This window comes from Stegodyphus dumicola, chromosome 5 (genome assembly GCF_044657685.1).
Source record: "Stegodyphus dumicola isolate Sdum_Otavi_A_Nest chromosome 5, ASM4465768v1".
Lineage (NCBI taxonomy): Eukaryota > Metazoa > Arthropoda > Arachnida > Araneae > Eresidae > Stegodyphus > Stegodyphus dumicola.
Window position 1 is genome coordinate 150,062,701 of NC_140772.1, and position 27,556 is coordinate 150,090,256.

At 31.3% G+C, this 27,556-nt stretch overlaps 1 protein-coding gene across 2 annotated transcripts in view; it reads left to right on the top strand.

Moving 5' to 3' along the window:
• thoc7 (THO complex subunit 7) overlaps positions 1-27,556 on the top strand; it is a 53,757-nt gene that overhangs the window by 20,358 nt on the left and 5,843 nt on the right. For both annotated transcript variants that reach the window (XM_085817197.1, XM_085817196.1), the window contains 3 exons: positions 2,819-2,946; positions 15,260-15,346; positions 21,186-21,380. In XM_085817197.1, the coding sequence (XP_085673323.1) occupies positions 2,819-2,946; positions 15,260-15,346; positions 21,186-21,380 (410 nt within the window). The remainder of the gene's footprint in view (positions 1-2,818; positions 2,947-15,259; positions 15,347-21,185; positions 21,381-27,556) is intronic.

Here is a 27,556-nt window from a genome sequence, read left to right on the forward strand (position 1 = left end):
TAGCCCTTGAAGAAGAACTAAATTATTTAAAAGCAATAGCTATTGACAGGGGCTTTCCACCCAACATTATTAATCAAGCAGTTAAAAAATTCTCATCTCAACACACTAAAAGGCACACTCTTGTTTTAGGAGATTATAAAAATTCTGTTGTCATTCCCTTCTTTCCATCAATTAGCTATAAAGTTGCACATATTTTGCAGAAATTTAACTTTCGGGTTGTTTATTCTCCCACCAATAAAATTCCGAGTTCCATACTCAAGGACCCCATTCCGGATATGAATTCCTGGGGTATTTATAGGATTCCTTGCCAGTGTGGTTTAATTTACATTGGCCAAACTAAGAGAGCCTTAAAATTCCACGTCAAGGAACATGAGGCATATGTTAGAAAAAAGAAAACACAGAAGTCTTCTGTTGCTCAACATTGTTGGTCCGAAAACCACACTTTTAGTTTTTCTGCTGCCAAAATTATTCAAAAAACATCTTCCATTGGAGAACTGGATTCTCTAGAGGCATTTCACATTCATAAAAATCTTTCTGTTCTAGTTAACGATCCTAATTCCAATCCAAATTTGCCTTCGGCCTTTAAAGAAATTATGTTTTAGTTCTGGTTTCACCAACAGATGGCGCCACTTGCTTATTCTTGTCCAGGCTTTCTTATCTTATCTAATCATTATTTCCTATTTTGTTCATTTGCGGTTTTGCAGCTGAAGATGGTGGTTCGGTAAAACTATCGAAACTAGTCCTGTGAAAATTTTGTAAATGTAACGCTGATTTTTGTTGTTTGACTTCTGAATTAGTAATTATTCACTTATGCAAATAATTTTTTTTTTTTTTTTTTTTTTTTTTAAATTTTGGGAGAATTAATTTTTTAGAATATTACATATTTTTTTATGGTTTTAGATACTTGCACTTATTTTACATATGTTGTCAAAATTTAAATGATATTGTAAATTAGTTTGCAGCAATAATTAATCTTTTTTTTGTATGCAATTAAAATTTCATAATTTATAATTTAAATTTAAATTAGCTTTATATGAATAGAGAATATTCTTGTTAAATTCAAATTATATGTAGATATATATATATTTCATCTGACTGCTGCTTAGATCCAGATTTTATATATATATATATATATATATATATATATATTTTTTTTTTTTTAAATTTGAACTTGTCCTATTATCGATTTCTCTGATTTTGTTAAATGCATTCAAAATTTAAGAAGACTGTGCTTCAAAACAGAATGTGCCAAAGTGTGACTTAATCCCAAAATGAATGAACTGTGGAACAGTCAAACTGCTTGCAAAGTACACAAATGTCTATATATTCCATTCAACATGTGCAGGGATGTAGATCAGTGGTAAAACTGTTAAAATTACTTGAAAACCAAAGTTGAAGCACACTTATATATAAAAAAATTAGCATGTTTGACATTTAAAGTAATTAACCTAATTATTGATTGTATTTTTTTTCCATTGTGCTGTGGTTTTACTTATATTTATCTGAGACTGATATAAGGTTTTAATTTTTTGTATGTGTGTGTATGTTTTACCAAAAAAAAAAAATTTTGGGGGGGGGGGTTTGTTTCTGTATTAAAAAAAAAAAAAAAGGAATATGTATGTTTAGGAATTAAAATGATTATACCAAATGTTATGAGCTGTACCTGTAATTTGTAACTAAATGTATATGTAACTTATTTGTGGTACATATATATATTGCATCAAAAGAATATCTTCAAATTTTATATTTATTAATGGACTTTGATACTTACACTTGATTTACATATGCTTTCAGAATTTAAATGATATTGTAAATTAATTTGCAACAATAATTAATCATTTATTTGTTTGCATTAAATTTCATTTAAATTTATTAACTTTAATTTGTAAATGAATAGAAAATGTTTGTTAAATATATATATGTACTTACTAAATATTTTCAGCTATTTGAAGGCTTGCAATAGAACATTTCAAAATATTCTGCCTTTTCTGGAAATTGTTCCAGAAAGTTAAGATGGTATTTCATAAGCAAATCAGCTTTTGAATTTGTTAGCTGTTAAATCAGTATATATTCTTGCTTTGTTTTATAAAAGTAAATGGATTTGTTCTAATTTTACTTTCATGAAACTAGGTCTTAAGTTATTATGGATAATGATATAATGCTTAAGTTGTTATGGATTTTCATCTTTTTTTACCTAGACAGCATATTCATTCGATTAATTTCATATTGCTCATACATCTGGCAGTTACCAGATTGCATTAAATTTCATTTAAATTTATTAACTTTAATTTGTAAATGAATAGAAAATGTTTGTTAAATATATATATGTACTTACTAAATATTTTCAGCTATTTGAAGGCTTGCAATAGAACATTTCAAAATATTCTGCCTTTTTTGGAAATTGTTCCAGAAAGTTAAGATGGTATTTCATAAGCAAATCAGCTTTTGAATTTGTTAGCCGTTAAATCAGTATATATTCTTGCTTTGTTTTATAAAAGTAAATGGATTTGTTCTAATTTTACTTTCATGAAACTAGGTCTTAATTTGTTATGGATAATGATATAATGTTTAAGTTGTTATGGATTTTCATCTCTTTTTACTTAGACAGCATATTCATTCAATTAATTTCATATTGCTCATACATCTGGCAGTTACTAGATTTCTCGCACATAAACATTTCAAATTCACCTCAAACAAAAATTTCAAGTTAATAGTAAGACAAAGTTCTGCAGTTTAGTTGAAGATTTAATTTATTTTAAGGATTTTTGTTGTACATTACATATCTTAAAGAATTCCTTTTTTTTTTCACATACTCTAGGATTGCAGGTTATGAAAGACTCATAACTTCCCTTTCAAACTGTGAATTTCTAATGCTAAAATCTCAGCAAGCTCAAATAGTGAATGAAGCTGAAATCACTCATTATGAAGAATTATATTCTAAGATAGGTAACTGATATTTCAGCTTATTTTCTTGACTTGTTCTCTAATTAACATAGTTGATACTTATTATATTGATTGCATATTGCAGCTGATTGAAGATATCCATTTTTTTTATAGTACCCTTCTTTTTTTTTTCTTTAGCTGAGTCATTATAATGAACATCAACTATAGTTTCTAAAATTTCACATTTATTGTGTGTTTGATTTTGTGAATTATTTATACACTAATATCCCGGTTTACACTCTTAATTCGTGGGGAGAAAAAAACACTAAGTAGATCAAACGTAAAATGGGATCAATTGCATTTTTTAAATTGTCATATGAAGTATTTTGAATTAAAAAAGAACTCAAATACAATAAGATTAAAAACAGTACTTAACACTAAAATACATACTTTGAAAAAATTTAATTTAAGTATTAATTTTATTGTTATTTAATTTATTAATTAATAATTTTTTATTCAATTTAATTTTTCTCTTCCTTTTCCACTTTTCTTTATTTCTTTTTCTTTTCATTTTTTAAATAAGTTAGAGAAGTTACAAACTTGTACTGCACATAATAACTGCTTTAACTGAATTGTTCGCAATAATTTTGTTTCAGTATTAAAAATAAAGTAACTTATATAGTTGGACAAGTCAAGCTGAGTTTTTAGATTGTTATCCTGCCTAACTTAGAGATACTGTTGGTGACACCACAAAAATTACAAATCTTCAATATCAGTTAGGAAGAAAAACACATTTGAGTGTTTAACACTTTGATTAAAACTGAATTATGATATTTATATTGTAGATCTGATCGTGTGATATACACACATTTCAGTGAAGACTCAAGTTGGTTAAAATATACTTTATTCCTCAAAAGTTAACTAAAATTTTGTGTCTATGGTGTTTCAGAGTACGGACACAGACGAAAAGGATTTTTACCACTCATAATAATTAAAATATCAATTTTTTCTTGAGATAAAAAGGTAAATTTTTTTAGGCATTAGTGAGATACTTAGAAAGTTATGAAATTTTTGCTGTGTGAGATTTACACCAGCAATCTCCATAAAAATTTCTTGAACAAAGATCTTCACCTTTCTCAAAGAACCAGAAATATCAGAAATGAAGCAATGGCTCAAATAAATAATCTGTGACTAAAAAATAATTATATTGCACACTTTTTAATTCTTTTTTTTTTTTTTTTTTTTCCACAAGGCCAATCAAATTTTGGAAACATATTTAATTTTGTTATTTAAAATCAACATTACTATTTAATTTAGCAGTGCTTTTATATATTGTACTGCGCATTTTATCAAGTCACACATAAACAAAAAGAGGAGGATCATTTTAACATTGGAAAGTTTATAGGGAATGGTAATAGAAGGTGACTGTGTCCAAAAATGTCTTTGTCTCGTATGTCATAAGTCTAGTAAAATTTCAGTTCATATTTAAAAATAATCTAACAACTGTAACAGAAATAAAAAATGTGATTTGGATACCACATGATGTCCTTGTATGGCCTATTTAATTTTATACAATTTTTGCTGCACTTTGCTTAAACTTATTTCCTCTAGTTATTCTAACTTAATTAGCTGATTCCTTAAGGCAAGTTGAAAATAACATAAAAAATTGCAAATTTTGAAATTAAATATTCTAGTCAGCTTTTGTTGTATGGGAGTAACATTTCTTATAATTTTATTTTTTCATAATGAGTGCAAAACTTTACAAAATATAAGTATAGGAGTTAAGAGACCAGTGTAATTGGAAGTATATGGCTACAACCTACGATTGGGAAAATAAAGGCAGAGTGAGAACTTTTAAGCTGCAGAAAGGGTGTGTGTGTGTGTATGTATACACTCATTTGGTACTGCCAATTGCAGTAAAAATGTGGAGTGCACAAATATTTTAACAGTTCCATACAAAATTTCAACATTCTATGGTTAATTGTTTTTTGAGTTATGCGAGATACGTACATATGTACATGCAGACATCACGAAAGGATCCATTTTACAATCTATTTTGGAGTAGAGTCCTTTATTATGTACAGATGTCATGCAAAAAAATAGTTAAAATGGATATTTCCTTTGAAATTTATCGCAATTACATTACTTCCTTAACTTCACACATAGAAGTAAAAAGGGGTTCTTATTTCATTGAATATGTATTATAAAATTTAAAAATTATATATAAAGAAACTATCTAAAGTCCCCCCCCTTCAGCCAGTTGTCAGATTTTTGTAAGAGTTTCAGTGCTGTTTTTTAAGACCTCTGTTGTTAAATCTTTTTCAATTTATCTGCAGCAATATTTTCTAAAACATTTTCAATACATTAATTGCCTTGTGATCTATTTATATTATCGGTCATGTCTTTCAGTTCTGCATTTGATAGGTTTTTGTGCATGAGATTCCATCAAATTCTTGATGTCCTCTTCATCAACTTCATTCATTTCTGATTCATGAGATGTAACAATGATTTCATTTCTGCCCATAGTTTCGCTCACATTTTTGTAAATTTCTGACAACTTTCCAAATTTTTTTCTACAGCTTGAAGTCACTTGATTCCAAGCCTGCTTTTTCTTTTGCAAAACATTTGTGATGATATAATTTTTCCAAAACTGAGCTACTTTTATTTTTATTAGAATCAGTTTTGTCAATTAAATTTTGAAATGTTTGCCACAAGTAGTGTGCTTTATAATTGGATATCACACCTTGATCCATAGGTAGCATATGCCATGTCGAATTTGGTAGCAGATTGATAACTTCTTGTGTCCATGAGCATTATTTATTGAAAAAAGCCTTTTGATCCAGTGTTGTTTTAATGGCGATAATGCTTACCGATGAACAAACTTTGTTTATAAGCCAACCTTCAAACGTTCTATAGGATTTTCTATTTGTTCACTGAATGATGGGAAGTGTTGATTTATCCATTTGTTTCAATGGGTATGGTGTTTCAGAATGATACCTAAGCAAAAGTTTGAGTTTAAAATAACCTTTTGCATTACCTCCTAAAAGTAAGGTGAGTCTGTCTTCTGATGCTTTTAGATCCAGGAGCACATTTTGCATCATGTGAAATGTATGTATATGATGGCATCCTCTTCCAAAGTAAATTAATTTCATCCATACCGAACACAACTTGTAGTTTAAAGTTTCCATAAGTAATAATTTTCTTTAAAATTTGTGAAAATCCTTCTGCAGATTTATTATCAGCATTTGAATCGATCAAACCTTCCTCAATTAATCACAAAACATTCAGTTGTATTACCAGTTTCTTCTTGTATAAAATTAAATATGCTTTTTGCTTTTGCCATAACTATGACTTGACTTGAATTTGGCTTGAAGAAATTTTATGTAGTGTTTTGTGATTGATCCAAATGCTGAGTTGTCTTTCCATTTCTTCAAAAACTTGGCGGGGAAACTTTCACTTTGAGGTTGGCAGGATGCCAACTTGCTGCCCACCTCAAAAAAAATATTTTTTATTTTTTGCAAAACATTTAAGACAAAATTATCCATAATCACCATAAATTTATAAATCCATAATCAGTAATGCACCCCCCCAAAAAAATATATATATATATACTGTATTTGACGGCATATAAGACGCACCCTTATTTAGGCGTCCTTCACGTATAAGACGCAGGTAACTTTTTTGAGACCAAATTTAGGCAAAAAAGTGTGTCTTATTTGCCGTCAAATACGGTATATAAATATATATATTATGCACAAAAAAAAAATCTGTGAGCTGAAATGCATGAAAAGTAATATGATGAGCAAAGGACCCTATAATGAAAATTAGCGTGCATCTATATTATAGCCGTACAGATCATTGCTTGCAATAGCGTTCATCATCTGATCGTTCTTCATGTCATCAACAGCCTAACAATGTGCAATTCAATTCTATAGTGATTTTTTTTAATTATTCTTAATGAAAAGTAACTATTAATCACTTTCTAATACAAGGGGGAAAATATGAAATTTTAGATTTTTGTAAATTGATTTGTTAAAGTATTGTATCAAATCAGGGCAATGTAAACTGTAGTATTAATGTATTATTGGGATACTTTTTATGTAGAAGTCAACAATAGCCTTGTTATAGTAATAATTATTATTATATTATAAGTAGTTATTAGATTCATTATTTTTAGGTAAATGCGACTGAGAAGTATAGATATACTGAAATTTATAAATAATGGCTAACCAGCTTTATAATTAAGACTAACTGATTGAAATTTTAAATATATTGGAGTCAAAAGAAATTATATAATAGATAATTTTGGACATTTTTCTTGTATATGAATGTGTAAGCCTTAAGATCTTTGCATGGTTTCATTTTCTTTCTTTATTTTTATGTGAAGGCAGTTTTAGTCCTCAAATGCCTTTGCAAAAATATTATAAGTTTAAATGTAAAACCACTACTTATATGGAGTCTTCTTATTAACAGTGTTGCCTTTAAGGTATATTTCTGTCACTGATGATAAATAGTATAGTACTGTCATTTGATAGGCACATTAAAGATGCCACATGAAAGCAATAAATCTTCAACTTTTGCTATTATTGTTAGCCCAAAGGAGCATTAGCTCAGAAGGGCTATTAATTTCATGTTAGCATTTTGCATTGATTCACTTTTCAAACTGTTGCCACCAAGTATTACAGCCCTGTATTTTACTTTAAGAAATTAAATAATGAAGAATTTGCATAAATATATGTGTCTTTCTCGCACTGTGATAAAACAACGGTATCTAGAGCCAGCAAAATTTTGAATAACAAAATCCTCCTCTGATATTCAGAGGAGGACGCTTCATCTGGAAACCCAAATTTGGAATTTGTTTTATTATTGATTTCATATTTTGTAACACTTTAACGAATTTTTTGTTTAAGAAACTCAACAATTTTTAAGCAAGCAATGGCAACACTTATACGGGGGGGGGGGGGAACGTTTTTATCTCCAGTGCATGAGACTGTATCGGAAATTCTAAAGATATGCTCATTTTAAAATTATTTTGCAATATTACTATTGAATTGAATTTTATGGTGTGAAGAACATGATATTTAATTATTTAATAAATAAAGATAACACAGAAAACATTAAAAATAAAAAGACATTTGGGCGTAATGTAAAATATGAAGGCCTTTTATTCCCCCCCCCCATTAAATATCTTTCACAAACAGCTGGTTTTTTTTTTTTTTTTTTTTTTTTTTTTTTTTTTTTTTTTTTTTTTTTTTAATTTTATTTTTTCTTTCTTCTATGGTGAACAACATGCCATTGATTTAAGCCCATTATTTGATGTACAGAGAATAAATATGACTGATTGTTATCAATACTTCACTCATCTTTTATGTGGTTTGTAATTTAAGATTTAACTACATTTATTTTCTTGCATACATAATTAGGAAATTAGGCTCAGAGATTTCTCTTGTGTATTTTTCCTATTTAGTATGAAAAAGAAGACAGTTTTATTGCTTTTTTCCAAAGTGAAGGTAAATTCATATAGATGTACAGAATTGATGTGATTGTTGATATATAGAAAATCCATTGCAAATGGAATTACACAGTTTTTTAGATAAGGTAATGCACAGAAATCATGTAAAGATATAAACACGTAATCCTTACTTTCAATTTGCCTGATTTGCCAAAAAGTACAGTACAAAGTCCGTAATCCTGATGTCCATTATCCGGAATGATCTATAATCCAGACCTCAAAGCCACAAACTTTTTTTGTGTATGCTTTATGCATGAGCATAATGCATTTGCACATGCACATGTGCGTTGGGAGGATGTGTCCCCAGATACATTAAAAAATGCTTGGGATAATTTATGGCCAGCTACCATATTTCATGGTGAGGATGATAAAGATAATAGCAGCAAATTTGAAGGTTTTCGGACATCGCAAACTAAAGGTGAAATTTTCCAGTTATTGGATTTTGTAAAGAAATGTGGAGAAGCGGTAATAAACGAAGATGATATAACAGGTTTTCATTGCGACGACAATGCCCCAATCATCAATCAGTTAACGGACAGCGAAATCTGTAGTATGGTTCTAAATCCAGAAAATACCGCTTCCTATAGTGGAGAAAGTGACAGTGAGGTTATTCAAAACAAAAAAATTTCAATTGACAATAGTCGGAAATTCTCGACACAGCAGTTACAGGACTTGAACTGTAGAACTTTGTAACTGAACAAGAAATTATGCCTTTTTATAGAATTAAAGAAAAAGTATTAGCACAAAAAACGAAGCAACTTAAACAACTTACATTAAAAGAAATGTTTAATAAAGTAAACAAATAAATATTAAGCTTTTTTTTTTTTTTTTTTTTTTTTTTTTTTTTTTTTTTTTTTTGTAAATTTTGATACCCTTTAGATCATAATTACTCTTTATTTCATAAATTACGTTTTCATGTTTTAATTGTACAAGGGCTTTTTTTTTTCCAACCTCCGATGGGCTATAAAGAAAAGACGGGTGAATATACAAAAAAGATTTTATTATCAAAAGTAATGTACAGTGCAGGTTATTTCTCTACATAATCACCTTGACGATTGAGACATTTGTCATATCTGTGAACAAGCTTTGCAATACCCTCTTCATAAAATGTCCCCGCCAATGATTGGAAGTGAGTTGTGACGGTTTCTTTCAGCTCCACGTCATTTTGGAAGCGCTTCCCGCCAAGCCACTGCTTCAGTTCACGGAACAGATGAAAGTCACTAGGCGCTAGGTCGGGACTATATGGTGGATGTTCGAAAATGTCCCATTGAAATTGCTGAAGGAGCTGTTGGGTTACACGAGCGCTGTGAGAATGGGCATTGTCATGCATCAGAACAATTCCAGAAGTCAGCATGCCTCTTCGTTTGTTTTGAATAGCTCTCCGTAAGCGTCGCAAAGTTTCACAATATGAATCTGCATTAATTGTTATTCCAGGCTGCATAAACTCCACAAGCAACACACCTTTTTGGTCCCAAAAAACAGTTGCCATAACCTTACGGTTGTTAAAGGTTCGTTTGAATTTTGTGGGTCTCTTTGGAGAATTTGTGTGCATCCATAGTTGTGATTGTCGTTTCGTTTCGGGCGTGTCATATTGAACCCATGTCTCATCCCTTGTCACAATGGATTTCAAAAAATCTTCTCCTCAGTATTGTAACAGTCAAGAAACTCAAACGCTGCAACCATTCGGCGAGTTTTGTGGTGTGGTCGTCAGTCAGCATCTGTGGGACCCAGCGAGCGCAAACTTTTCTGTAGCGCAAATGTTTTCAGTAACGATAGAGTACAGGGAAGATCTTGAAATTTCCGGAAATTTCATTGATAATTCACTTATGGTGAACGTTCGATTTTGCTTAACCACTTGTTCAACTCGTTGAACAATGTCATCTGTAGCAACAGACTTGCGTCCTTGACCCCTTTCATCATGCACATCAGTTCGGCCATCTTTAAACTTTCGACATCATTCATGAACAACGCCCATCACTCATAAAGCTGTTTCCATACACTCGACTCATTCTTCGATGAATTTCCACTGTGTTCCCTTCTGCCTGCAAGAAACGAATAACAGCTCGCAATTCACACTTCGCGGGAGAATCAATAACGACAGCCATGTATACGTGACTGCAACTCAACAGAAAATGGTGTGTTGAATACGCCAGTGACAGAGCGTGTGGAGGGGGAGATGCACAGTCGCCTACTACGCACACCAACCACCTACCGCATACCTGGCCATCATACTGTGCGATCGGAGGTTGAAAAAAAAAAAAAGAACATACGTATAATTTCTGCATGCCATCTTACCAGATTTAAATTAATGATCTAAAATCCGGAAAAGCCCCTAATCCGGAATCGCTGAAGTCCCGACGAGTCGGGATTACGGACTTTGTACTGTATTAAGGCCGGGTATTTGCACTGTCCTGTTAGACCTTACATACCTAACCTTTTACGATGTTTTCAATGCTAGTGATTTGGCCACTCAAAAATGTCCTGTCGTGGCAAACTCACATGCGCACGTTGCTCTGTGAAAGGCCATAACAGTGAAAATTCCAGTGCCAGCCCACTATGTGCAAATTGCAAAGGGGAGCATACGGCATTCTCTCGACTTTGCCCAAAATGGCAATCTGAGAAGGAGGTGCAAAATATAAAACTAACTAGAAATATTCCTTCTGCAGAAGCAAGGAAACTAGTAGCAGAGTCGCAGTCTCGAAAAACTGCAAGGGCAGTAAAATCGGTCAGATCCATAGCCACCTAGGCAATAAACACAAATAAACAACCAGTCCAAAATCGTCAACCAAATACACCAGCGATATCGAAACATTCAATAATAACAATAGAATATAATAAAGTGAAAGAAAACCTTATTAGAAACAAAGGAAAACCGAAGACATTAAAGCCTGATAGAAACATAAGCTCTTTTTTGAGCTGTAGCTCTGATCGTCTTGACTCAGAGATGGAGGTGGAAGAGGGTTGAACATCCCAAAGAACCTACTTTCACCTAAAACCAAAATGCAGCATAGGAAAGACAAAAATCAGACATAATGGCCACGCTCATTTCTTGGTATTGTTGAGGTTTCCATCAACATCTTGATAACATCAAAGACTTGATCAAATTGCATCATCCTGTACGTTTGGCATTGCAGGAAACTCTACTGAAACCAGAAAAGCAAACTAAACTTTGAGGGTTCTCAATTTTTAGGAAAGACAATATTGTAGGTGAACTTGCCTTTGGATGTGTAAGTCTCCTTTCCTTACTGGACTACCCAAGCAGTTCACTTCCTTCAACTACAAGCCTCCAAGCTGTTGCCATCCAAATAAATATAAGGACCTTGGTTTCAATTTGTTCTGTTTATTTGCCTCCAAATGCCCACATTGATCAAGGCGATTTGGATGGTCTAATAGAGCAACTGTCTGAATCTTTCTTCATAATAGGCAACTTTAACGGCCATAGTTTGCTTTTTGGTAACAAAGACACTAATCCTCAAGGTAGACAAATTGAGATAATGGTTGAAGATCATTTTCTTTGTCTCCTCAATAATGGAGAAGTTACCTACTTCCATGAGCCTACAAGGACTTTTCACGCTCTTGACCTTGCTCACCATCTCTTTTGCCCTTCTGCACTTTTGACTTTGGGAATGATCTTTATAACAGTGATAATTTTCTTCTTTTAGTCTCTATCACACGAGATGGTGTAAATCCCATGTCAAGATCTCCTTGATTTATACTTGAGAAGGCAGACTGGCAGCTCTTCTCATCTCTTACAGAGCTCACAGAAGAGATGGTGGAAGTTGTGGGAATCGATGATGTAGTGAAAGCCATTACTGATAAAATAATGCAGGCAGCTAGAGCCTCTATATCAATGGCATCGGGAATGATACGAAAATATTCAAAGTCATGGTGGAACCATGAGTATCAAGAAACCCTTAGAGAACAGAGAAAAGCTTGGGAAATTTTTCGTAGGTATCCACTTTGTCAAACCTCCTAGCCTTCAAAAAAGCGAAAGCAAATGCAAGAAAAGTACGATGAAAGAGCCAGAGGGATTCGTGGATACACTATGTGTCATCAATAACATTCTCTACTCCGAGTAAAAAGCTATGGGAGAGAGTTAGGAAAGGATGCGATATGTATAATGATCACTCACTTTCCATCTTGGAAAAAGGTGGCCGGGTAATTAGCACTCCGGAAGAAATTGCAAATGTTATTGATGAGACCTTTGGGGGCAGTTTCTAGTGGCAACAACTATCTGCCAGCATTTCTTTCCGTGAAGAAATACTCAGAGAGAACTCCCGTATCCTTAAACTCTAGTAACTCGGAGCCTCATAATAAAGATTTCACTATGCTTGAGCTAAAGAGAGCCTTGCTTCAGATTCATAAATCTAGTATGGGTCCAGATGGTGTCAGCTATGAAATGCTGAAGCAGCTTTCCTCTATGGCATTGGTCGCTCTTCTCTCTCTTTAAAATCGAGTGGAAGGAGCACTGTTTTCCCAGTTTGTGGAGAAAGCTGTTGTCATTCCCATAACTAAAGCAGGCAAAGACCTGAAGAATCCCTCTAATTATCGGCCTATCGCATTGACTAGTTGTGTCTGTAAGTTGCTTGAAAAAATGGTAAATTATCGTTTAGTGTATTACCTAGAGAAAAACAATGTAATCTTCCCATACCAGAGTGGTTTCCGTAAAGGTAGATTTATGACTAACAATATGCTCATATTGAAGACCTTTATTTGTGAAGCTTTTGTCAAGAGGAATCACCTTGTGTCTGTGTTCTTTGACATAGAGAAAGCGTATGACTAGACCTGGAGGTATGGCATTTTGCGAGATCTTCATGTCTGTGGCTTGCACAGCAATTTACCGATTTTCATACAAAATTTTTTGAGAACTAGGTCATTTCAGGTGAGGATTGGCTCTGTTTTCTCAGATGTATTTGAACAAGAAGAGGGTGTGCCTCAAGGCTGCATTTTAAGTGTTACTTTATTTAGTTTAAAAATAAAAACTATTTAAAATTAATTCCCCCTACTGTGTCGGGGTATATGTGGATGACCTCCAAATAAGTTGTCATGGTACAGATATGAGATTTATCGAGAGACAGTTGCAGATCACTCTTAACAGAGTTGAGAAATGGTCAGAAAAACATGGGTATATCTTTTCAAAGCAAAAGAGTGTTTGCATGCACTTTTGCCGAAAACGTAATTTGCATTTCCGGCTGGAGCTTCACTTTCAAGGTTCATCGATTCCTGTCGTACCAGAAGTAAAGTTTTTAGGAGTGATGCTTGACTGAAAGTTGACCTTCATTCCCCATGTCCTGTACTTCAGAAAGGTTTCAAAACACTGAATATTTTAAAAGTCTTGGGGGAACGCCTCCTGGGGTGCCAAGCGGGAATCAATGCTTTGCATTTATATGCTGTAGACTTTGTACGCTCTAAACTGGACTATGGGTCAGTTGTATATGGCTCAGCACGATCTTCCATTTTATTGAAGCTAGATCCTGTGCACCATCAGGCCTTGCAGATTTGTTCTGGAGCCTTCAGAACATCTCCAGTTCAAAGCCTTTATGTTGACTGTTATGAACCACCACTCCAGCTAAGACACGAGCAATTGTCCCTTCATTATTATTTCAATATCTTGTCACAACTGAACCATCCTTGTAAAGTTATGGTTGATGACATATGTGACCTCTTATTTGAAGCACGACCGTCTTGTATTCCTACCTTCTCCTTACAAGTTAGTTCATTAATTAAAAAATATTCCATGTCTGACTTGCTAGTAAAGCAACATCCAGCTAGTAAAGCATTTTGAAATACCACCTTGGGAAAATGTACAAATTCGCTGTCTTGATGTTTCCACCCATCTGGATAAAAAAAGCACTAATGAGATAATGTATCAACAACTTTTTTTAGAACATAGACAAAAGTACATTAATTATATTTCTGTATATACAGATGGATCGAAAGCAATCAACCATGTTGTAATGTCTTTCGTAATTGAAAATGATATGGTGGGAAGATGACTAAATGATAATTGTTCAGTCCTGACATCTGAATTGACTGCAATTTATTTTGCTGTTTTATCGATATCTAGATGTTGTCGAAGAAAGTTTATTATCTATTCTGATTGCAAACTTAAGTAGCCGTGGATATGAAATTCTTTATTGCTGCGTTTCCGGACATGTAGGAATGAAAAATAATGAGTTGGCAGATAACACAGCTAAAGCTGCTGTTGAGGATTCCAGTCAACTTGTTCCTCTCAGAGCTATCAGCAAGACCATCAAGCAGAAAATTTTAAATAAATAGCAAGAAATCTGGAATGCACAATCAAATAATAAGCTAAGAAGTGTGAAGCCTAGAGTGCTATTTTAGGCAAGCGCTCGAAACCGAAGAGAAGAAGTACTCTTGACTCGCATTCGAATTGGCCACTCACAGTTACCTTCTCGAAGCAGAGAGTGAGCCAATTTCTCCCTACTGTGTTAGCATTCTATCTGTGTGTCATTTTTTAATAGAGTGTCCGAATTTTAATAGACTTAGGCTAAAGCATTTTAACGAGTGTGACTTACCTCTTGACAGATTAATCGGGAAAGACGTCAATAATAATTTATTTCCATACCTGAAAGAAACAGGTTTTTATTATTTAATTTGATTTAGCTTTTAATATAGTGTAATTTTAATGTGTTCCATTTTATTTGTGGAGTTTTAATACCTATTTCATCAATTAATTATTTCATGTAGATTTTATAACATTGCTATTTGTTGTTTTAAATTTGTGTTTCATATAAACTTTAGTTGGGAACGAAAGCTACCTTTGTCTAAACTAATGTGTGTTTGGCACATATGTCTTTTACTTTAATAAACCTCGTTTTTATACTTATTTTTTAATTCTAGAAACAAGGATTGCAGAAGCACAGCAGGCTATTTTAGACAAAAAAGCTGAACTTCAACAATCAAAGAGGGTCAGAAAAAATAAGCAACGTAAGTAGTTTAGTTAGCTTTTCATGGAAAACCTTTAACTTTGGTTCTCAAGTAGTAACTTACTTATTACTTTTTTTTTTTTTTTTTTTTTTTTTTTTGACACATGTATTGATGCAAATTTAGAGCTCTGCTGCATTTGAAACTTCTAAACCATACAAGCTTTTAACCTCTTTGCAGAAAATTGAACACATTAATCATTTAGCGTATTGTGTGGTCTTCAGCAGCTGAACCATAAAGCAAACATAAATTGGCTGACATCTAAATCTTCATTTTTGTAATGATACTAATTATTAATTTAGATTTCAAACAACAAAAATCAGTATTGTATTTGCAAATGTTCACAAGGACTAGTTTTGGTAGTTTTACTGAGCCAACATTCTCAGCTGCTGGCACATTCAGTAAATGGAAATGTTCAGCAAAATTGGAAGGCCTACCAAAATAGCAGAAATAGATGAAAAGCTTTTTACAAAGTGCAAAAACAAAGCGGATCGAATACTGATTGTTTATTAAATAAAGAGACATCATTTCCTTCAGAATTCTGCTGGAGCGATTGCCGTAACTTTGGCAAAATCTACGCCATCTTTTATAGTTTAATGTTAGCCAACTTGCATGGTCAATGGGTAATATGTAAGTATCCTAGCTTTCTCCTTATAGAAAATTAGAATTTATATGCAAGAGGAAAAAACATTTTGTGTAAGAAATGCATTAATTGAACTTTCTTGTGGAGAGATAATGAGAATAAGCTTAAACAGGGTTCGTATGGTCCTTAAGAGTCCTTAAAAGTCCTTAAGTTTTCTGGAATCGATTTTTGGTCCTTAAAAGTCCTTAATTTCGGCCAAAATCGTCAGAAGGTCCTTAATTTTAATCATCAGAAATTTCTGTGTTTTTACGACTGCCATTTTAAGTGTGAATTTACATTTTAGTGTAATATTTTTGTTGATTTGCTGATAAATATGGTTATCTTTTAAATGGGTTCTTGGATTATAATTTGTTCCTATTTCTAATATTAAATGGTGGGATACTCGAGTTTCTGAGCAGGAAGTGAAACATGAACATTTCAAAATTATTTCATTTTTTCTAATGAAGATTAAACAACTTTTTGCTTTTTGGGCTGTGAATTCTTTTATTAAACGGTCTTCAACGGTTGCCAAATAAATTTGGCGGCTTATCATAATTTTGGCGATTTTAAGATCTGTTTCTGTAGAAAATTTTTAATTCCAAGATCTAGGATATTTTCGACAGTTTTTTTTTTTTAGAACATTATAACATTGATAAATTTCATTTAAATAATAGTAATATTTTTGAATTATATTTATGAGATAAGATTAAAATAAAGCATCCGGCGCAATTTAAGCTCTGGAAGAACAATGAAAACATTATAGTTGAATGTATTCCTTCTGATGCTAGAATCTTTTTTCTAACATTTTAATCTTCCCTTTATTTTCTCTACTTTTCACTAGATATAAACATAGAAAATATCAAAAATGCTTCTAATCTTATCATATGGACAGGCGTTATAGAAAGGAATTATTTTATTAATAAAGATATTAAAAATTGAAAATTTAAAAGATTCATTTAATATATCTTAATGCATCACACACAGGGCTGGCACTAGGCACTTTCCCATCTGATGCAGTCTCTGTGGATCGTAAATTCTGCTGCCTGGTGCCTTTCTAAATTCTGCTTCCAATGCCTGTTCTAAATGCTAAACGTTTTGCCATTTCTATACTTTATTACTCAGTGTGTCACTAAATTCTAAAAAATTATGCCACATCAGCTCTCTAACTATATATATTTCATATTTCTTCTGAATGTTCATGTTACTAAAGAAATAAAATTAACAGCTTTTTCTATACATTCTAAATGCATTTAGTTTATTTAGAATATCAGAAATCTCTAATTAAATCCAAAAATTCTAAAATGAAGAGGAAACGTGGAAGAAAGAAACTGAATACATAAAGAAAAACAAATTTATTCTTCAAAGATATGTACAGTTATTGTTATGTAAATTACCCAATTGTTTACAATTTCAGCCCTTACTATAATTTCCCTTTTCTATTTTCTCACCAGAATGCAAATCACGTAGACAGTTTTTAAACCGAGATTTTTGGAGTGTAAGACAAGAGTGTGTTTCTGACCTCCACTTGCTCACTGCATTAGTTCCTGCACATTCTGATAATTTGTAATTATTCGTCTTGGATTACCGATGGCAACATTTAAGTTTGTTATGATGATAGAATTATTGAGTAAGCCTAAAATTAAATTAAATTGTATAGTCTTTGACTACTAATCCATATTTTTAGTTTGAATTTGACTCTTCTTGTTTCATTACATCACTTCGAGCTGTAATCGATTTTGTTAGCACAAGAACATGCCTTTATTTTTTAAGTTCTTTTTAAATAAGAATCTTAGGTTGATCTTTGGATTATGTTAACTTGGCGATTTTTTGGCGACCAACTCTGCTACAGCAACACTCTATTTTTTTTTCGCCGCCATTTTGTCTTCACGAAGTAAAGACATGTTTCTTTTCTTTTTATTTACTGAACACTTTTTCCAACAATCTACTAGCCAAATTACACTTATGCTAGAAATTTTATGTAACAAAACTGCTTAATCATGACAAATATTAACTGCAAAATTGGGAAAAAGTGCACAATCGCAAACTCCTTGCGCGTTTTTCAGAATAGCACATACACATAAACCATTTACACATCAACTTATTTTTACTTAAAAAAAATCCCAGAATTGCACAAAAATGGCATTGCACACACTCTTAACTTTATCCATCTACACTGTTTTTTCTCATAAATTACAAAAATTTGCACGAAAATGCAAAAAAATTCTGTGAATCTTTAAACTCGGTGAAAAGCACATATATGAAATTACCTGATCGCGAAAAAGTGTATACCCTTTCCAAGGATGAACATTTTCACGAATAAAATAAATAAAATATCCAAAAACTTTTACCTCTAAATCATCTATTATATTATAAACGTCACCAACGAATTCATACCGCAAGCATTACAAATACTTAGTGTCAAATATTTAAATTATTTCCATGCACGTTTACTTCAACTAAAACGTATACCAATTCCTACAAACATAAAATTCACAAAATAACTATCATTTAATTAAAATATCACTAAACCATGTACATGTCGACTTATTTTTACTTAAAAAAAAAAAAAGTCCCAGAATTGCACAAAAATGGCATTGCACACACTCTTCACCATATCCATGTACACTCCTTTTTTCTCATAAATTAGAAAAATTTCACGAAAATGCATGACAGTTTTCTGAATCTTTAAACCCGTTAAAAAGAACATATGTGAAATTACCTAATAACGAAAAAGTATATACCCTTTCCAAAGATGAACATTTCCACGTATAAAATAAATAAAATATCCAAAAACTTTTACCTCTAAATTATCTATTATATTATAAACGTCACCAACGAATTCATACCGCAAACATTACAAATGGTTACAAATACTTAGTGTCAAATATTTAAATTATTTCCATGCACGTTTACTTCCACTGAAACGTATACCAAATTCCTACAAACATATAATTCACAAAATAACTATCATTTAATTAAAATATAATTAAATTCAAAAACACTACTTAAAATATAAATAAGCACATACATTAAATTAATAAAAATTAGCTTACAATCCTAATTACTTTAAACTAAATCATTGCTAATAACAATTTTCCAATAATACCATATTACTTTATTTACTCCTTACATTTAGAACAATGCATAAAAATAATATCCTCAAATAATTAAAAATACTAACTTACCTAATCTTCTTCAGAATCTTGATTACGTAGTGGATACACTCTTCTAATTCATTCAATAAAATTATTGAAAGATGTTTTCTGCGAATTTTTCCTCCATACTTCCTCTGCTAAATAAAAAGCAAAATTCTCTTTATCACAATGCCTAAATACCCATTTCGAATTCACTTTAGTTAGGGCCATGGGATCCAAAAATTAACCAACACTGTTTTACACAACACAGAATAAAGCTAAATACAAAATTTCCAGATTTCCCCCCTTTTCCAATTAAAGAACTGTAATTCGTCCATTAATGTCACATGACATATCTCATGATCTCTCATTTCCCTCACACAAAATAATGCGTAATCGGAACTGAGTACTGCTCACATTATTACCAAAGTCCCAGGTAGTAACCTTTATCGCCTCCAAAATGTCGCCAAACTACCAGTTACCATATTCCAAAGATCAGCCGAATCTTATTTAAACCTCTGTCGGACATTGTAGTTTCTTTCAGACATAGCGATAATTTGCTTCATATCTGTTTATGTGTTTTGGACTATTCAACTTTTACCAAATCAAATAAACCTTCATAGGTACATTATAGATAGGTTGACAGGTTAGGAGATAAAACACACAGAAATTAGTGAGAACTTTCTTTTGTGTATTGAGGCAAATTCCTAATTGTTAAAAAAGGTGCTTAAAGAGACGGAAATCGATATAAATTAGGCAAAATGTCTGGGAAGGCTTCAAATTAAAAAGGCACATAAATATTTTTTGAGTATTGTTACTACAAAACATAAATGTTTTATGTGTAATTATCCAAATATCATTTAAGAATCAATGTCATAAATTACATGTATTTTAAACTGTGAAATTTTATTAGATTGGGATTTTAATAGAGCTAAAATAAATAAAATTTAATAGTGACCATGTAAATCCATAATGACTAAGACTATCTTATACCTAATTTAATTACTTATAACTGCTTGCCCTTAAAAATTATCTCTGCATATTAAAGCGAGTTATTGCCTTTCATTAACCCTTACCGTAGTCACAAGATAAAAAATTCATGTAAAACTTATTCTTTGCATCTAGTGAATAATGCAAAACAACTTATCACCTGTGGTGCTTTAGTGGCTTATTAGAACCTTAAAGTATATTAACTGAGTCACAACCCCTGGTTGCAAGCAGCAGCAGTGACAACAGCCAGTCTTTTGTTTTTCATCATGCTGATTATGATTTTACTTCTCATTTTAACCTATGCCGCTTGACATAAAATCTGCTTACTATTTACTAAAGCTCTAGACTGAGCAAGTATGTGACAAAATGAGGTATAAAATAAAATCGACATTAAACTAACTGTTAGTAAAACTTAAATAAAATGTCACATATCTCCTTTCAAATATGGGCCGACCAGCAGCCGAGCGGTAAAGTCGCTGAACACTGGTAGTTCGGTCCGAGGTTTGAATCCCGCGAACGGGCTGGCTGCATGGGTGTTTTCGTGGATTTCCCCATGTGTAACATGTATACGAGCCAGTTTCCCTTAGAAAGTCCTCCACGAAGGCATCCCTCCCCTTAGGCAGATAGCCCTAGTGTGCTTTGCCATCATTAAATACACCACATACCACCACCTTTCAAATATGTTCAGTTCTTATAAGTGTAAAATATATAATGCTCCTTGATAAATTTCATATATTTTATTCTCAGACTTAATAATAATTATGTGAATTAAGTCATGTTTAATAATAATGCATCCTACTTACAGATCTATTTTATTTTTAGGATGGTATTATAAAAGTAAAGTTCAGGCATAGATAATATTTTTAATTGAATTTATTCAGTTCCCATTCGCTCATAGGTCCTTAATTTTTTTCATTAAAAGTCCTTAAAAGTGCTTAATTTCCGTGCGCAGAAATGTGTACGAACCCTGTTAAATGAGCAAATTTTATATGCATTGAAATTTAAAAAAATTTCATTGTTGTTTTCTTAAATGTATGTTGCTGTTGTTAAAAATATATTTCCATGATTTTTAAAATTATTTGTTGATTAATTATAGAATATGATGCCCTTGCAAGAATTATATCTGAACAGCCTGATCGCAAAGAAACACATTCGAAGTTGCAGTTTTTGGGAGAGGAGATAGCAAGTTTAGAAAAAGCTAAGCAAGATCTTCAAATGAAGCTAGAAAAGCGTCATAAACAATTCAAAGTACTATTGAGTGCGGCTCATAGACTACAGCAGTTAATAAAAAGTATGTTATAAGGAGCAGTTACTGTGCTTTATTTTCATTGTATATTATTTGATATGCAACTTTATTAAACTTAATTATTTGAATTTTTATCTGCAAAAAGTATATTAATCTGAATAAGCCATTGTTTTAAATTATGTTTAATTGTCATGTACAAGTAGTGTATTTGGGTGCATATTTCTCAAATATTTATAGATACATTATGTGTTTTCATTTATCTTAACTGCATAAAATTCAGAGTGCTGAGTTGCCTCCCTAATATAATATGAGGCTCTTGAACCTACCATTACATCAGCTTAAATTTAGCTATTAAAACCAGTGTCACTCTATTAAAACCAGTGTCTTTGTATTGTGTTTGTTATTTCTTTTCAAATTTGCTGTGTCAACGTGGAAATATCTGGATCCTTAAATTGTTTCTTCCAGTTAACTTAAGAAACCCAAAGCAAACCTTCATTTTAATGAGAAATTTTAAAATAAATAAATTTAAAGAAATAAAGTTGTAATTCTATGCATCTTTCTATGTCTTTATTTTTTTTTATTTTATTTTAATGTCACTGAAATTAAAATGTATATGTTGTATGTACATAATCAATGGTATCTTAGAATGAAAGAAAAATTGTATGATACTTACAAAACAGAGCAATGAACTTGGCAAGTGGTGTTTAAATAATTTTCCTAGTAATAAGCAACTTGCTAGAAAAAGTGAAGCATCTTGATTTAATTGCTGTAAACAGTTCACTGAATCCTTTCTAAGTTGACTAGCCATGGCTCTAGATAATATAGTTCTTCTCTGGAGATGATCATCTGGATGATCTGAAAGATGAGACATTTAGAACTGATGTTTATTTATGATCTCCAAGATGGTCTCTAGGAGAGGATTTCTATGTTTGGTATTGAAAAGCTTTCAGTAGCTGCGAGCAGCGCCGTACCTGCATATTTTTTTATATTTATCTGAGGCAAAGAGGTAAATGAACGTTCTGTATGTCCCTCTGTCCTGTATTTTAGGGGAGGGCAGAAAAAGAAATGTTTGTGCTATATAAATATGTCTAGTACAGAGTCCGAGATCCGGAATCCTTGAGACTTTGGCGATTCCGGATTTTGGATTTAATCGATATTAGATCATCAGTTTAAATTTAGTAATAAATAAAATAAATAATAATATAGAATAATAATAAATAATATAGAAATTTTAAAAAATGAAATTCTGATTTATGAAATAATGAAGCATTTGTGAAAGCTTTTTATTTTTTACTTTTCTAAATGGTATCAAAATTTACAACAAAAAAAAAAGGGAAGAAAGAAAGCTTACTATAGATTTGTTTACTTTATTAAATGTTTCTTTCGATGTAAATTGTTTTGTTTGTTGTGCTGATACTTTCTCTTTAATTTTATAGACAGACATAATTTCTTGTTCAGTTTCATTGTTCAAGTGCTGTAATTGCTGTGTTGAGAATTCTGACTAACATATCAGTAGAAATTTTTTCACTTTCAATAACCTTTCTGTCACTTTCTTCACAATCGGTAGTAGTATTTTCATCTCAAAGAAAAACTTCTGTTATATTATCTTCATTTATTACCGCTTCTCCACATTTCCTTACAAAATCTATTAATTGGAAATTTTTACCTTTGGTTTGCGATATCCAAAAACCTTCAAATTCACGCCTATCAGCTTCACCATGAAATATGGTAGCTGATCATAAATTATGCCAAGCATTTTTTAAAGTATCTGGAGACACATCCTCCAACAATCTTGTGATGCTCCTTGCTGCACATTCTATTCTAAAATATTTCAGAAATTCTTGAAAAGTCTTTCCATTATTCAAAAAATTTAACATGAATTTAAAAAATGTTACTTTATATTTATATTTCTGCGTGCACACTATTTCAATGTCCGTAGGCTGAATGATGGACATTCAGTATGGAGACAAAAATAATACAGATACATTATCTTTCACTAAAGCTTTTAAGTGCAGTATGAACCAAACAGTTGTCTATAATCAGAACAATTTTTATGTCATCAGGTAAACCAGCCAATTTCAAATGTTGACAACCCTCCGGTTTTAAATTATTTTCAAACAATCATTCATTAATGCTTGTGTCATCCATGCTCATTTATTTGCATGACACATAACGGAGAAAATCTTTACTTCTTTAAATGCTTGAGGTCGCATATTTTTTCCAATTATGAAAAGTTTACATTTGTGCGTTCTTGCAGCATTTGCATATGCTAAAATTGTTAGTCTCGCTTTGGAATCTTTGACACCTGTTGGAGTCTTTTCTGTAGAGGTTGCCAAGGTATTTCATGGTACATATTGCCAGAAAAGATCAGTTTCATCAATGTTATAAATTAATTCCTTCTGAAGATAACTTTTCACTATGAATGAGTTCAGTAAATTCATCTGCAAATAGTTCAGCAGTTTTAGTATCAGCTGAAGCTTTTTCTTTTGAAGTTTTTAATTGTCTTATACCATGACGATTTTTAAATTTGGTTAACCAGCCTGTCAAATATGTGCACTCAGGTTTTCAGTTTATTTCTTCATAAAATATTTTAGCTTGCCCTTGCAGTGAGTCTGACCCATTCAATCATTACTTTGTCATGATCGTCACTTTTAGCATAACAAATAATTTTTCTGTTATTCATTGCAAGTAGGATGTTGAAATCCACAAAAAATTCAAAAGTTCCTTTTTTTTAATATATATCATATACAGTTGACTTTCCAATGCCATACTCCTCATATAATTTTGAGGCAGATATACTTTTATCTGTTTTAAAGTACAAATATATTTAATTTTAAATAATGTTAAAAGTTGGCCAGATGCCAATAATGAAAGCCTGTGTTTCCTTGAACCCCAAGATTCTGTGAATAGGATGTCCTTTTTAAAAAACAAAAATTATGTTCATCAATATTTTTCATAATAATCTGTATAGAAATGCTCCTCACATAGTCTCTTAACATCAGAAACCTTTTTCTAAACAATATTTTATTTTTAGTTACATATAAATGTTTCCCTCTTCAATTTGTGTATGGCTTGTGAATAGGATTTTCGATTTTCATATCAAATATTTCTGTCGATTTTTATTGTATGCAGGCCAAAATTGTTATGTTTTATTTTTTATAACGAGTACCCTAGGGGAACGTGTAAAAAGTTGGATTTTTGTAATCTTTTTACAAAACCGTAACACTGACGTAAACTGAAAATAATTCTCATATTGAGGATAAAATGCATAACTAAAATAATTCTCATATTGGATTTTCTAAAACTATTGAATGTTGCCAGTTGAAATTTTTTAAAAAACAATATCTTTTTAGTAACATTCTGAAAACAGTTATATCTCTATGGTAATATAAGTATAACTTTTGATGAGTTAACACCCATAACAAAACAACAGATTTAAAATTAACAAGTTTTAATTATCTTCATGTTTTATCTTTATTTTTACCCCAAGTCATCAATTAATTCAATAGGCTCCAACGTATTTAATTCCATGCGTATGGTAAGATTTGGTGTAAATTTTTATTCACAACAGGGGATAAGCTTGCTACTTCTGGTCTAACCGATTTTAATGTGTTATATTAAATTAACAGTTCACCTCTTTCTTCATGTTTCAGTCCTTCCCAAATTTTTAATTGCATTTTTAAATGGTATGATTGTAATACAAAATTGCATTTTTAAAAATTTCTTGTAGAGAAAAGCTGTGTGTCAAATGTGTGTATATCGATAACCTTAGAACCAAAGAACCAAACTAGACTTTTTTTAAATATGTTCTTTTGTGTCAAAGTCATATTAGAGTTAGCAATAACAGATTCCTTTAAATCTTCTACAAAATATTCAAACTATTACACTTAGTTTTTTATTTCTTTGAAACTACAAAATTTATTTTGTTTCACTGTAATAGAATAACTCAAAAAGCAAAGTTATATCTTACTTTACAAAAAGTGAAAATGATTCTTATCTTGTCACATGGGCAGGCCTTTGTGGAAAGGGGCTTCTCTGTAAATAAAGCAATTGAAATTGAAAATTTAAGTGACTCATCATACATTTTTCAACGCACAGTATTTGATTACATAAAATTTTCTGGAGGTATTCTTAAAATCGAAATTAATGAAGAAATGAGATCAGCAGCAGCTTCTGCAAAGTCTAAATATATACAGTATTTAGAAGAACAAAAATATTTAACTTAATCTGAAAATTCAAAGATGAAAAGAAATATTATTGAGGAAGAAATTGATTATATGAAGCAGAAGAAAAAATTTCTTCAAAGGGACATTAAAGATATTAATGAAGAAGTAGATGCTTTAGCAGATGAAGCCGAGACCAGCAGGAACATTGATTTGTTTATCAAACAAAACAAATGAACTTAAAAGAATAGTTAAAGAAAAGGAAATAGACATAAATAAATTAGATGTTAAAATATCTGAAAAAATTTCAGATTTGAAAAAAGCATAAATGTTTTGTATCTTTTATTGTATAGTTTATTATTCTAGTATCTTTCAAAAAAACCAAGGAAATAAATTGTATGTTTACAAATCTGTTATTTTAATCTGCAAAATATTCTTACATTGTGATTATAATAGTAGTTGACTGTGTTTAAATAAATATCAAATAAGTTAAATAATAATCATGTAAATCTCTAAAATATCTGTGACTGTTATTAGTGTAAAATACACTTAGACATGTTTTTCAAGAAATTATGTTCCTAATTTAATGTTATCTACTTCATAACTTGTAAGGAGTTAGTTTAATTTTCAAAATTGTTTTATGTTAAGTATTAAATTGAATTTAATAATAGTGCATAATACACACTTCTGTTAGTTTCTTAAAACGAAATTACAAGCAGGAAGTCGGTTGTATGGATAATTGATTTTTTTTTTTTTTTTTTTTTTTTTTTTGTTTGTTTGTTTGTTTGTTTGTTGTTTGCTCAAAGGTCCTTAATTTTTTCTTTGATGGTCCTTAAAAGTCTTTAATTTTCATGTAAGGAAATGTGTACGAACCCTGTATTATAAATTAATTAGCTTTATTTTTAGATTTTTTTGGAGTATTATAAATCTTCGTTTCTAATGGTAATGAAAATATGTGAAATGGGACTCAAAATCATTAAAAGCTTAAATCTTTCTTCATATTGTTGTCATAATAATTAATTTTGTGATAATGCTAATTAATATATGGGCCATATATTTATGTAAAACTGTTCTGGGCGCTGCAAGTGTGAGGTCACTGGTTTAAACCTTCGTTTTATTTTTAATATAGATCCAGCTTAAAATGCATAACGTAATTAAAATGCCTTGAAATGTATAGTTGTAATTAATGAAGGATATTTCTAATGCTGTGTATTATGTACCTGGTAATTATTTATTTTCTACAGAACTTAAGTGAATCCTTATAAAAGAATGGAAAAATACATATTAAAAGTTTGTTTCTAAATAAATCTCGCCAGAATATATTAAAACATTGAAAATATTAGTTTAGATAAAAAAACTACTTATTTTTGAATATTTTATTTTTGTCAGTTGAATGTACCTCTGGTTTTATGATAAAAATGTACAGTGTACATTTTACTCATTTATTTGCGAGACAGGGTGTAAAATTAAGCTTGTTTTTGGACAATCTAAATTTGTGCTCTTTTAGATAGTGACATAAACAGTGGCGACTCGAAATAAGCACTGTGGAACTACAGCACCCCCTATTTCCACTTATTATTATTTTTAATATTTAATATAGTGTGCCCTTTAGTCTTTAATTCTTTCTTTATACTTTTACAATACATAATCCGTAAGCTTAATGTCAGTAGCCATCCCCTACTTTTGTGAAAAAGGTATGAAAGTCTTTGTTTGGAACTGCGCGCTTAACAGTTCCAGCAATGTGGTGTTTGGCTGTTCTGAGCATGCGCACACAGAAAGCAGCGCATGAGCCAGGTAGAGAGAAGAGCACTGTCACTCTTGCAGTGCCGAAATTCTGGCATGTTGCTGAAAACGTGATTTCTTTTTACTCCGTGCGTGTGGTCTTCCTCCACAAGGTGGAACTTCATCATACGGACCATAAACAGAGTTCATAAAAATTTGCAACTTTTAAAAATTGCCTTACTGAAATTCAGTCAACATCAAATGCAGATCAAACTATTGAAACAGCAAGAGGAATTTTAAAATATCTAAATGATGATAATTTCAAGTTTTGGTTAG